The sequence below is a fragment of the Oncorhynchus mykiss genome, chromosome 7 (genome assembly GCF_013265735.2).
Source record: "Oncorhynchus mykiss isolate Arlee chromosome 7, USDA_OmykA_1.1, whole genome shotgun sequence".
NCBI classification, from domain to species: Eukaryota; Metazoa; Chordata; class Actinopteri; order Salmoniformes; family Salmonidae; genus Oncorhynchus; species Oncorhynchus mykiss.
Genome location: NC_048571.1, coordinates 28,221,025 through 28,234,466, shown reverse-complemented (window position 1 = coordinate 28,234,466; position 13,442 = coordinate 28,221,025). Strand labels below are relative to the sequence as shown.

General features: G+C 41.9%; 1 protein-coding gene across 1 annotated transcript in view; it reads right to left on the bottom strand.

Moving 5' to 3' along the window:
• The window catches only part of LOC118965275 (protein phosphatase 1 regulatory subunit 1C-like), a 36,818-nt gene extending 23,976 nt beyond the window's left edge, over positions 1-12,842 (bottom strand). The window contains exons 1-2 of the mRNA XM_036983104.1: positions 12,658-12,842; positions 11,819-11,879 (exon numbers count right to left, since the gene is read on the bottom strand). Of these exons, the coding sequence (XP_036838999.1) occupies positions 11,819-11,879; positions 12,658-12,738 (142 nt within the window). The 5' untranslated portion in view covers positions 12,739-12,842. The remainder of the gene's footprint in view (positions 1-11,818; positions 11,880-12,657) is intronic.
• Positions 12,843-13,442: the final 600 nt, after the last annotated feature.

Below are 13,442 nucleotides of genomic sequence, written 5' to 3'. Positions count from 1 at the left end.
CAGGAAGTACTATTATTTTGAATGGCTGTTTTTCCATTGAAAGCCTATCCACCATACAAAGACTTAGGACCCAGTTCATGGTCTATATTGCTTCCTCTACATGTGGCCAGTCTTTAGGCATTGTTTCAGGCTTTTACCCTGAAAAATGAGGGAGATAAAGCACTTTCAATTAGTGGCCAGTGGAAATTTCCATTCATCAGCCATGCGCCTGATCGCCTTTCTTGTTTCTCCTCTTTCCTATTGACGAAGCTTTTATCCAGTTGAAATATGATTGATTATTTATGACACAAACAACCGGAGGATTGATTTTAAACATCATTTGGCATGTTTTTACTAACTTTTATTGTACTTTTTAAAACTTTTCTTCTGGACTTGGTGCATGCGCCTTAAGCATTTGCTAAAATTAGGTATTTGGTCATAAAGAGGGACATTATCGAACAAAACAAACTTTTATTTTCTAACATGGAAACCTGGGAGTGCCACCAGATGAAGATCAAAGGTAAGTGATTAATTTTAATGCTATTTCTGACTTTTGTGACACTCTCCTTGGCTGGAAAATGGCTGTATGTGTTTCTGTGGCTAGGTGCAGACCTAACATAAGTGTGCTTTCTCCGTAAAGCCTTTTTGAAATCTGACACAGCGGTTGCATTAAGGAGAAGTTTATCTTTTTTCGTATGTTTAACACTTGTATCGTTTATCAATGTTTATGATGAGTATTTCTGTAATTTGATGTGGCTCTCTGCACTTTCACCGGATGTTTGTTTGAGACAATGGATTTCTGACCTTAACGCGTCAATGTAAACTGAGATTTTTGGATATAAATATGAACTTTATCGAACAAAACATACATGTATTGTGTAACATGAAGTCCTATGAGTGACATCTGATGAAGATCATCAAAGGTTAGTGATTAATTGTATCTCTATTTCTGCTTTTTGTGACTCCTCTCTTTGGCTGGAAAAATGGCTGTATGGTTTTCTGTGACTAGGTGCTGACCTAACATAATCACGTGTCATAATCGCATGGTGTGCTTTCGAAGTAAAGCCCTTTTGAAATCGGATATTGTGGTTGGATTTACAAGAAGTTTATCTTTAAAATTGTGGATAATACTTGTATTTTGGAGGAGTTTTAGTTATGGGATTTCTGTTGTTTTGAATTTGGCGCCCTGCAATATCACTGGCTGTTGTCGAATATAATTTGTCCTATTTTTGTATTTTTTATTTATCATTCATTTTACCGGGTAAGTTGACTGAGAACACATTCTCATTTACAGCAACGACCTGGGGAATAGTTACAGGGGAGAGGAGGGGGATGAATGAGCCAATTGTAAAACTGGGGATTATTAGGTGACCGTGATGGTTTGAGGGCCAGATTGGGAGTTTAGCCAGGACACCTGGGTTAACACCCCTACTCTTACAATAAGTGCCGTGGGATCTTTAATGACCTCAGAGAGTCAGGACACCCGTTTAACGTCCCATCCGAAAGACAGCAGCCTACACAGGGCAGTGTCTCCAATCACTGTCCTGGGGCATTGGGATATTTTTTAAACCAGAGGAGAGAGTGCCTCATATTGGCCCTCCAACACCACTTCCAGCAGCAGCTGGTCTCTCATCCAGGGACTGACCAGGACTAACCCTGCTTAGCTTCAGAAGCAACCCAGCAGTGGTATGCAGGGTGGTATGCTGCTGGCACCTTGCTGTTGCTAGCTAATTTGTCCTGGGATATAAACATTGAGTTGTTATTTTACCTGAAATGCACAAGGTCCTCTACTCTGATAATTAATCCACACAAATAACGGTCTCCTCCTTCGAGGAATTTTCTTCTCTTGACTTTATATTGCGATTGGAACTTTCATAAATTAGGTGGATTACTGCCACTGACCTCGTTCGACTTTCAGTCACCCACGTGGGTATAACCAATGAGGAGATGGCGCATTTGTACCTGCTTCTATAAACCAATGAGGAGATGGGAGAGGCAGGACTTTGTCAGAAATAGAACTGACTTGTATTTTAGTCCTTGGCATCGCAGACACTCGTTGGCACACGCGAGCAGTGTAGGTGCAATAATTAAATAACATAGATTTCAAAATGTATTTTGCAACACTCGCAACACTTGCGAGCAGTGTAGTCAGCCTGTTAGATTGTTTTAACCACTACTATAGAAATTATAGTCTGTCAGGTACTCAGCAGGAATTTCTGATTTCTCTATTATTAATTAATAAAACAAGACCCAGATGGCAAATATAAAGAGCCATTCTATCTATAAAGAACTGGTGGCCCCTTACACTTCAATGTTGTGAAGCAAAAAATACTAGCGAAATGCATAGCACTCAGAATTAAAAGGGTTTTACCAGGTATTGTTCATTCTGATGAGACAGGTTTTTTACATGGACGATACATTGGAGATAATATACGACAACTACTAGAAATAATAGAACATCATGAAACATCTAAGAAGCCAGGCCTGGTATTCATAGTGGATTTTGAAAAGGCATTTGATAAAGTAAGACTGGATTTTATTTATAAATGCCTGGATTTTTCAATTTCTGTAATTCTATTGTAAAATGGGTAAAAAATAATGTATATGTAACGGTATTCTTGGTGAGAAGGAGAGTCGGACCAAAATGCAGCGTGTAGATTGCGATCCATGTTTTAATAACCAAACGTAAAACACGAATCAATACAAACACTACAAAATAAAGAACGTAATGACCGTAACGAAAACCTAAACAGCCCTATCTGGTGAAAACACATAGACAGGAACAATCACCCACAAACACACAGTGAAAACCAGGCTACCTAAATATGGTTCCCAATCAGAGACAATGACGAACACCTGCCTCTGATTGAGAACCATATCAGGCCGAACATAGAACTGGACAAACTAGACATGTAACATAGAATGCCCACTCAGATCACACCCTGACCAACCAAAACATAGAAACATACAAAGCAAACTATGGTCAGGGTGTGACAGTATAGCAACCCCAGGTGTAAAATATTAAAAAACGGCTACTTCTCAGAGAGTTTTGAACTGTCAAGAGGAGTTAAACAAGAGTATCCGATGTCGCCATATCTATTCATTATGGCCATCGAAATTCTAGCTATTTAAATCAGATCCAATAACATTAGAGGATTAGAAATCCAAGGCTTGAAAACAAAGGTTGTACACATGTATACCGATGACTCAAGTTTTATATTAAGTCGGCAAGCTAGATCCCAGCAACGTCTCATTGAATATCTAGATAACTTTTCTGTACTCTCTGGACTAAAAGCGGCCGGAGTCCGCACCTTTGGGGGGGGGGGGGGGGGGGGGGGGGGGTACTGTCACGTCCTGACCTTAGTTCCTTTGTTATGTTTCTTGTTTAGGTTGGTCAGGGCGTGAGTTGGGGTGGGCATTCTATGTGTTGTTCTAGTTTTGGTTTTCTATGTGTTTGGCCTGGTATGGTTCTCAATCAGAGGCAGCTGTCAATCGTTGTCTCTGATTGAGAACCATACTTAGGTAGCCTGTTTTTCCCACTTGATTTGTGGGTAGTTGTTTTCTGTTTTGTGTGTTTGCAGCTTACAGGACTGTTTCGTTCACGCGCTTTGTTGTTTTGTTATTCAGTTGATTTATTAAATATTAACATGGAAACATACATGGACACATACACATACAGACTACTCTTCCTTAGATGACGAGGAGAACCGCTACATGGGTAAAGATTTTTGATGTACCGATTCCATGGTGCAGGGTGTATGTGTTGATATATAAAATTACGCAAGTTTCAAGACTTTGTGCTTTTCAGCTAAAATTATTATATAGAATTTGTGCCACCTGTCACGACTTCTGCTCGAAGTCGTTGCCTCTCCTTGTTTGGGCGGTGCTCGGCGGTCGACGTCACCGGTCTTCTAGCCATCATTGATCCATTTTTCATTTTCCATTGGTTTTGTCTTGTCTTCCCACACACCTGGTTTCAATCCCATTCATTACCTGTTGTGTATTTAACAATCCATTTCCCTTCATGTCTTTGTCAGAGATTGTTTTATGTCAGTATTGTTTTATTGGTTGTATAGGTGCGCGACGGGTCCTCGTACCCATGTTTATTTATGTATGTACATATTAGTGTTTGGAGCATGTTAAGTGGGCATTTATTAAAAGACTCCATTTACACTCCGTTTGACTCTCCTGCGCCTGACTTCCTGCCACCTATGCACACGACTCTGACACCACCAACAAAAGTTTCAATATTTTCGGCATAAAATCATCGAAGCTCTGCAGATTTGGTTGTGAGGATGCAGAATCACTAGACTATTTATTTTGGTATTGCCCTCATGTAGCCTGTTTTTGTTCTCAGGTTCAAGATTGGCTGAAAATGCATAGCATTGATCTAAAATTGACCCTAGAAATAGTACTGTTAGGAGATCTGGAGAGACCGGGTCAGTCAATTACTAATATGCTAATAGTAACAGTATTTATCTTCAACTCACAATCTGTGGATTCCATTCAATTATATAGATTGAAATGGTACGTTAAACAGCACAGCATAGTTGAAAGATATGTGTTGCGTAGACACCCAACGTGGGTGGCCAGCAGAGATAGATGGGATGGGCTGAGGGGAGCTGAGGGTTGGGATGTGGAATTGGAGACAAGTGGGAGTGTAGTTGCTGTGCGGGAGATCAAATGATGGTCAGATAAAAGTTTTAAAAAACTAATTTAAAATAAAACATAAAATGGTATGGTTTGAATGACACTGATGGGCAGTGTTTTTAAAACTAATGCTGCTTTGCCTGAGGCTGATGCAGTGCAGGTGTTTGTACACATGCATATACACACACTCTCATTCAAATAAACGCATACAAGAACACACACATACATGTAATAGTGCCAGACACGCACACAAACATATACAGTTGGCATTGTTGTTATGATTTTAGTTGTCCTTTGTTTTAAATGTATTATTGTGTATATACAGTGCCTTGCGAAAGTATTCGGCCCCCTTGAACTTTGCGACCTTTTGCCACATTTCAGGCTTCAAACATAAAGATATAAAACTGTATTTTTTTGTGAAGAATCAACAACAAGTGGGACACAATCATGAAGTGGAACAACATTTATTGGATATTTCAAACTTTTTTAACAAATAAAAAACTGAACAATTGGGCGTGCAAAATTATTCAGCCCCCTTAAGTTAATACTTTGTAGCGCCACCTTTTGCTGCGATTACAGCTGTAGGTCGCTTGGGTTATGTCTCTATCAGTTTTGCACATCGAGAGACTGAAATTTTTTCCCATTCCTCCTTGCAAAACAGCTCGAGCTCAGTGAGGTTGGATGGAGAGCATTTGTGAACAGCAGTTTTCAGTTCTTTCCACAGATTCTCGATTGGATTCAGGTCTGGACTTTGACTTGGCCATTCTAACACCTGGATATGTTAATTTTTGAACCCTTCCATTGTAGATTTTGCTTTATGTTTTGGATCATTGTCTTGTTGGAAGACAAATCTCCGTCCCAGTCTCAGGTCTTTTGCAGACTCCATCAGGTTTTCTTCCAGAATGGTCCTGTATTTGGCTCCATCCATCTTCCCATCAATTTTAACCATCTTCCCTGTCCCTGCTGAAGAAAAGCAGGCCCAAACCATGATGCTGCCACCACCATGTTTGACAGTGGGGATGGTGTGTTCAGCTGTGTTGCTTTTACGCCAAACATCACGTTTTGCATTGTTGCCAAAAAGTTCAATTTTGGTTTCATCTGACCAGAGCACCTTCTTCCACATGTTTGGTGTGTCTCCCAGGTGGCTTGTGGCAAACTTTAAACAACACTTTTTATGGATATCTTTAAGAAATGTCTTTCTTCTTGCCACTCTTCCATAAAGGCCAGATTTGTGCAATATACGACTGATTGTTGTCCTATGGACAGAGTCTCCCACCTCAGCTGTAGATCTCTGCAGTTCATCCAGAGTGATCACGGGCCTCTTGGCTGCATCTCTGATCAGTCTTCTCCTTGTATGAGCTGAAAGTTTAGAGGGACGGCCAGGTCTTGGTAGATTTGCAGTGGTCTGATACTCCTTCCATTTCAATATTATCGCTTGCACAGTGCTCCTTGGGATGTTTAAAGCTTGGGAAATCTTTTTGTATCCAAATCCGGCTTTAAACTTCTTCACAACAGTATCTCGGAACTGCCTGGTGTGTTCCTTGTTCTTCATGATGCTCTCTGCGCTTTTAACGGACCTCTGAGACTATCACAGTGCAGGTGCATTTATACGGAGACTTTATTACACACAGGTGGATTGTATTTATCATCATTAGTCATTTAGGTCAACATTGGATCAATCAGAGATCCTCACTGAAGTTCTGGAGAGAGTTTGCTGCACTGAAAGTAAAGGGGCTGAATAATTTTGCACGCCCAATTTTTCAGTTTTTGATTTGTTAAAAAAGTTTGAAATATCCAATAAATGTCGTTCCACTTCATGATTGTGTCCCACTTGTTGTTGATTCTTCACAAAAAAATACAGTTTTATATCTTTATGTTTGAAGCCTGAAATGTGGCAAAAGGTCGCAAAGTTCAAGGGGGCCGAATACTTTCGCAAGGCACTGTATATTTTTCCATTGTTTGCTGTTTTCTTCTGTCTTTTCCATTTTTCTCTTTTGTTCATTGTCTTGGTTTGTGGTGCATTGGGGTGTTCTTGGGAGTGGGGAATGGAATGAATTGTATTTTTTTCCACATTTTTCTTCTTGGAGGGGGGGGGGGGGGGGTGAGAGGGGTTGAGGGACAGCTATTGGGGAACTGTGGGGGGATCTTGCTGGGTTCGGGTTCACGTTTTTTGGCCTGGTGGGAGATCTGTCAACGTACCCTTGAGCAAGGCATTGACCATGGATGCTTCTGCGTATCGCTCTTAATGGGAGTCTGTTGGATGACTGGTATGATGTAGTTATTGAGCGGCTTCACTGCAATTATATTGTATGTTTCGGATATTCAATAAAAATAACAAAAAATATGTTTTAAAAAGTAAGGCTTAGCCACCAGACTTACAAACCAAAACACTCACTATGTTTCGGAGTGTCCCCCTACCACCAACTTTCTAAGCATAATTCTATCCTCCTGATTTCTGCTTTCATAATAAAATTAAAGCAGGGAAACTAGTGACTCGGTCAATAAAAAAGTGGTCAGAGGAAGCAGATGCTAAGCTACAGGACAGTTTTGTTCGCACAGACTGAAATATGTTCCCGGATTCTTCCGATGGCACTGAGGAGTACACCACATCAATCACTGGCTTCATCAATAAGTGCATCGATGACGTTGTCCCCAAATTGACTGTACGTACCAGAAGTCATGGAAGTCATGGATTACAGACAACCAGAAGTCATGGATTACAGACAACATTCATATTGAGCTGAACGGTAGACCTGCCGCTTTCAAGGAGCGGGACTCTAACCAAGAAGCTTATAAGAAATCCTGTTATGCCCTCCGACGAACAATCAAACAAAGCATCAATACAGGACTAAGATCGAATCGTACTACACCAACTCCGACATTTGTCGGATGTGGCAGGGCTTGCAAAATATTATAGACTACAAAGGAAAGCACAGCCGAGAGCTGCCCAGTGACACGAGCCTACCAGACGAGCTAAATTACTTCCCTGCTCGTTTCAAGGCAAGTAACACTGAAACATGCATGAGAGCATCGGCTGTTCTGGATGACTGTGTGATCACACTCTCTGCAGCCGATGTGTTTAAGACCTTTAAACAGGTCAACATTCACAAGGCCGCAGGGCCAGACGGATTACCAGGACGTGTACTCCGAGCATGCGCTGCCCAACTGGCAAGTCTCTTCACTGACATTTTCAACCTTTCCCTGTATAAGTCTGTAATACCAACATGTTTCAAGCAGACCACCATAGTCCCTGTGCCCCAGAACACTAAGGTAACCTGTCTAAATGACTACCGACCCGTAGCACTCACGTCTGTAGACATGAAGTGCTTTGGAATGCTGGTTATGCTCACATCAACACCACTATCCCAGAAACCCTATACCCACTCCAATTTGCATACCGCCCCAACAGATCCAAAGATGACTCCACACGGCCCTTTCACACCTGGACAAGGGAACACCTATGTGAGAATGCTATTCATTGACTACAGCTCAGCGTTCAACACCATGGTGCCCTAAAAGCTCTTCACTAAGCTAAGGACCCTGGGAATAAAAACTTCCCTCTGCAACTGGATCCTGGACTTCCTGACGGGCCGCACCCAGGTGGTAAGGGTCGGTAACAACACATCTGCCACGCTGATCCTCAACGCGGGGGCCCCTCAGGGGTACTCCCTGTTCACTCATGACTGCAAGGCCAGGCACGACATCATTAAGTTTGCCGATGACACAACAGTGGTAGGCCTGATCACCAACAACGACGAGACAGTCTATAGGGAGGAGGTCAGAGACCTGGCCGTGTGGTACCAGGACAACAACCTCTCCCTCAACATAATCAAGACAAAGGAGATGATTGTGGACTACAGGAAAAGGATGACTGAACACGCCCCCATTGTCATTGACGGGGCTGTAGTGGAGCAGGTTGAGAGCTTCAAGTTCCTTGGTGTCCACATCAACAACAAACTAGAATGGTCCGAACACACCAAGACAGTCGTGAAGAGGGCACGACAAAGCTTATTCCCCCTCAGGAGACTGAAAACATTTGGCATGGGTCTGAGGACCTGATATCCTCAAAAGGTTTTACAACTGCACCATCGAGAGCATGGAGAGCACTGGTTGCATCACTTCCTGGTATGGCAACAGCTTGGCCTCCGACTGCAAGGCACTACAGAGGGTAGTGCATACGGCCCAGTACATCACTGGGGCCAAGTTTCCTGCCATCCAGGAACTCTATACCAGGCGGTGTCAGAGAAAGGCCCTAAAAATGGTAAAAAACACCAGCCACCCTAGTCCTAGACATTTCTCTCTGCTACCGCACGGCAAGCGGTACCGGAGCGTCAAGTCTAGGTTAAATAAGGTTCTAAACAGCTTCTACCCCCAATCCATATGACTCCTGAACATCTAATCAAATGATTACCCAGACTATGCCACCTCTTTTACACTGCTGCAACTCTCTATATTATCTATGCATTGTCACTTTAATAACTCTATCTACATGTACATATTACCTCAATTACCTCGACTAACCGGTGCCCATGCACATTGACTCTGTACCAGTACCGTCTGTATATAGCCTCGCTATTGTTATTTTACTGCGGCTCATTAATTATTTGTTGCTTTAATTTCTTTCTTTTTTTAGCTATTTAAACTGTATTGTTGGTTAAGGACTTTTAAGTTAGCATTTCAATGTAATGTCTACACCTATTGTATTATGGTGCATATGACAAATACCTGTACATTTAATTTGATTTAATACACAGCCTACAAGCAAAGACACTAAAGAATGGAACTGGAACCTCTGGACATAGAATATACTGTACACTGATACAGATTCTAGACTACAACAGTCACATCCTGATCTGTTTCACCTGTCTTTGTGATTGTCTCCACCCCCCTCCAGGTGTCGCCCAGCTTCCCCATTATCCCCTGTGAATTTATACCTGTGTTTTCTGTCTGTCTGTTGCCAGTTCGTCTTGTTTGTTCAAGCCTACCAGCGGTTTGTCTCAGCCCCTGCTTTTCCCCAGTCCCTCTTTTACTCGCTCTCCTGGTTTTGACCTTTGCCTGTCCTGTCTCTGAGCCCGCTTGCCTGACCACACTACCTGAGCCTGCCTGCCGTCCTGTTCCTTTGCCCTACCACTGTATTACCGACCTCTGCCTGACCTGACCCTGAGCCTGTCTGCCGTCATGTACCTCTCCCCCACTTCTCTGGACTATTGACCCCTGCCTGCCTTGACCTGTCTATTTGCCTGTCCCTTTGGGATTATTAACTTATTCAGTCTAGGGTCTATTTTTCTCAATTTCCGCCTGACTGAGGTTCGCAAAGCAAACTGCCTGTTGCTCAGGCCCTGAAGCCAGGATATGAATATATGTGATACCATTGGAAAGAAAACACTCTGAAGTTTGTAGAAATGTTAAAATAATGTAGGAGACTATAACACAATAGACATGGTAGGATAAAATCCAAAGAAATCAATATTTTTTTTGAGAGCCCATAATCTTCCAATGATACATATGGGGATTTTTTTTTATCTAGCTCCCAGGATGCAATTCCTATGGCTTCCACTGGGTGTCAGTAGTCTTTGTTCAATGTTTCAGGCTCGTTTCTTCCAAAATGAGGAAGAATAATGAGTTTTGATACAGGGACACAGACTTGGACATTTTTGCATGCGCAACGAGGAAAACACGCACCTGCTGATGTTGTTTTTCTACTGAACATACTTCTTTCCGTATTAAATATTATAGTTTAATTACATTTTAGGGTATCTGAGGATTATATAGAACCGTATTTTGACTTGTTTTAACAAAGTCTAGCGGTACCTTCTTGGATTCCTTTCTCTGCAAGTTGAACAAGGGGATTACTCAAATTGATGGCTCCAACTAAACTGACTTTTTGGGATTTAAAGAAGGATTTTATCTAACAAAATGACACTACACATTTAGGCTGGGACCCTTTGGATGTCAAATCAAAGGAAGATTTTCAAAAAGTATGTGAATATTTAATCGCTATTTGTTAATATATGACACCTGTGCCAGTGGAAAAATAGTTTGATGTGGGGCGCCGTCCTCAAACAATTGTATGGCATGCTTTCGCTGTAAAGCCTATTGTACATCGGACAATGCAGTTAGATTAACAAGAATTTAAGCATTGAACTTGTATATACCTAAATGTTTAATATCCATTATTTGTATGATTATTTATTTGAATTGTGTGCACTCCAGTTTCACCAGAAGTTGTCCCTCTAAGAAGTGTACAACCACATGATATCCAGCACAACATAGTCCAATGTCAAAATAGAGAAATTTTACTTGGCTCCTGCTTCTTGCCTCTTTTTAGTGGCCTTTAAAGGAATAGTTTACTTTTTGGAGATAATATTTTTTACTATCCCTGTTAAAACACTACTTAAGATGTTAATTGTATATAATATCTTTTCATGAGATAAATCCCACTAGGCACAGACAACAATCAAAGTCTATTCAACATTGGTTCAATGACATGGAGACGACATTGATTCAACTAGTGTATGCCCAGTGGGATGTTTGTCGTTTTACTGGATGACACAGTATGCTTGACAATGTATGTTTCTGCAGATGTGGCCCTTCCAGTAGGAGTCAACCCAATCAATGCCTAAACAATCTTATTGTTATACTGTATAATATGTATAGTATGTATACGCACACTGTATATGTACAGTATATGTAAACTGTGTACTGCTCTGTGCTACGCTATATACAGACGCCTTTGTATTTGGGCCAGTGCTGAAAGGTTCTTACATTATTATGACTAACATTCAGCTGGAATTCCTGTACAAACTATCAGCTGACTCCTTTTATTTGACGTTTATTTATCCATCTTGTCCCATTAAGATAAAAATACATTTTTCAAGAGAGTCCTGATCAAGATAGCAGAAGAGTTAATTGGCTCTCAATAGTATATGAGCGAGCATAAGTGAATGTCCTGACTTCTATAAAGTCACAGTAAATGTTATGCTGATAAAGTATATAGTCTCTAGTGTGAGAGTGTATGTATAACCTTATTTAACTAGGCAATTAAGAACAAGATGTGTGGTGTGCCACTCCATTGTAACCTTAGTTGCAGTACACACAAGGAGAGATGCGCGCGCGCACACACACACACACACACACACACACACACACACACACACACACTGATGGGATAGAGTTTCCCCTGTCTTACCTGCCCCAGATGGCTCTTGGTAGATGACCAGCGTCGCAGGGGTGGGTCTTCTCCTACGAATCTGTGATGGGGGAGGAAGGGGTGAGGGATAGCCTATGATACAGCTCTGGGGTGAAGTTTGCTCTAGGTAAAGATTTACGATCAGCTTCCCCTTTCCCAATCCCAACCATAACCATTAGTGGGGAAAATCAAAACTGACCCATGATCATAGTCTAGGGGTAACCACCCTACAGTATACTGCACAGAAACATCTAATCCTCAACTGCATCTAATCCTCTAATTATGTGTGTTCCAGCCATTACTAGCCAAAAGAGTTGCATCAGGCTGATATTGGTTGTAGTAATGGATTTAGGGGCATGAAGAAGGTTTTGCTTCAACCATTAAAGTAACATGATATTGTTCATCCAATGCTGACTGTGTAAATGCAATCAACTTCAAGCATGGTGTTTGTGTATCATCTTTAGAATAATTGTTAGATAGTTTAACGCACAAATATTGAAATCAGCTATAAAGATGACCATGAATAAAACCAAAAGCTATTTCATAAAGACCAGGGCAATTATGTATCAAGTGTTTCAGAGCAGGAGTGCTGATCTAGGATCAGCTCCCCCTGTCCATGTAATGTTATTTTTTGTGATGTAAATGGTTAAACTGATCCTAAATCAGCACTGTTGCGCTGAGACACTTGATACGTCCCCAGCTTGTCAATTAGCAACAAACCCAACTAGCCATCTACTCTCTAGTGAAGTCCAAATTATCAAATATCCCTGTCACCCATGTACATTACCTGCCACACACCCACCCCCCCACAAGCCAATGGTGCAGTGGGATGAACTCACATGTTCAGCTGCCTGAGGGTCCAACTGGCTCTGAAAGGGAGGCACAGCAAACTGGATCTTCTTAGGACTGTTGGGCTCCATACTGCTAACACACCAGACAGACAGAGAGAGCACAAGGGAGATGGAGAGGGAGAAAGAGAGGAGGGGATTGCTGACAGAGTGAGAGAGGGAGGGGGGCTGTGTAGACAGGCACACAGCAGCAGTCACTCTCCTCCTCCTCCCAATCCCTCCAACTACCCCGGAGTGAATAGCCCTCCCTCCTCTTCTCCAGTCAAATAGTTAAGGTTGCATCACACGGGAGAAGGGGAGAGATTGAAAGGGAACCGCTGTGCTGTGATCAGTATTTTATATCTGTGGGTAATGTAGCTGTCTAATGTAGCTGAGCTCCTTTGTACACGTGCGTCCTATGTACATGATGCAGTATGCCTCCGATATTTTAGGACTGCTTATAAGCCATGGTAGTGGTTAATAACACCCCCGGCTTTACACACATGTACAATTCCCCGCATGAGACTGGGATTCAATACCTGATGCCACCTCTCACACTTTGATTCCTCTTAACCTGCCACCTCTGTTTCTGACATTTCTGTAAAAAAAAACATGCAAACAGAGAGAATCTCCACCCTCCTTTAAAAAATATGGCCTCCAAATCTCTTTAGGGCTGCATCTGAGCCACCCTACAGAATATGTGTGGGTGGCCCAGTTCACAGGGCTCTGAGTATGACCGGCAGCCTTATATTGAATTATATTTAACCCTTATTTTACCAGGTAACTTGACTGAGAAC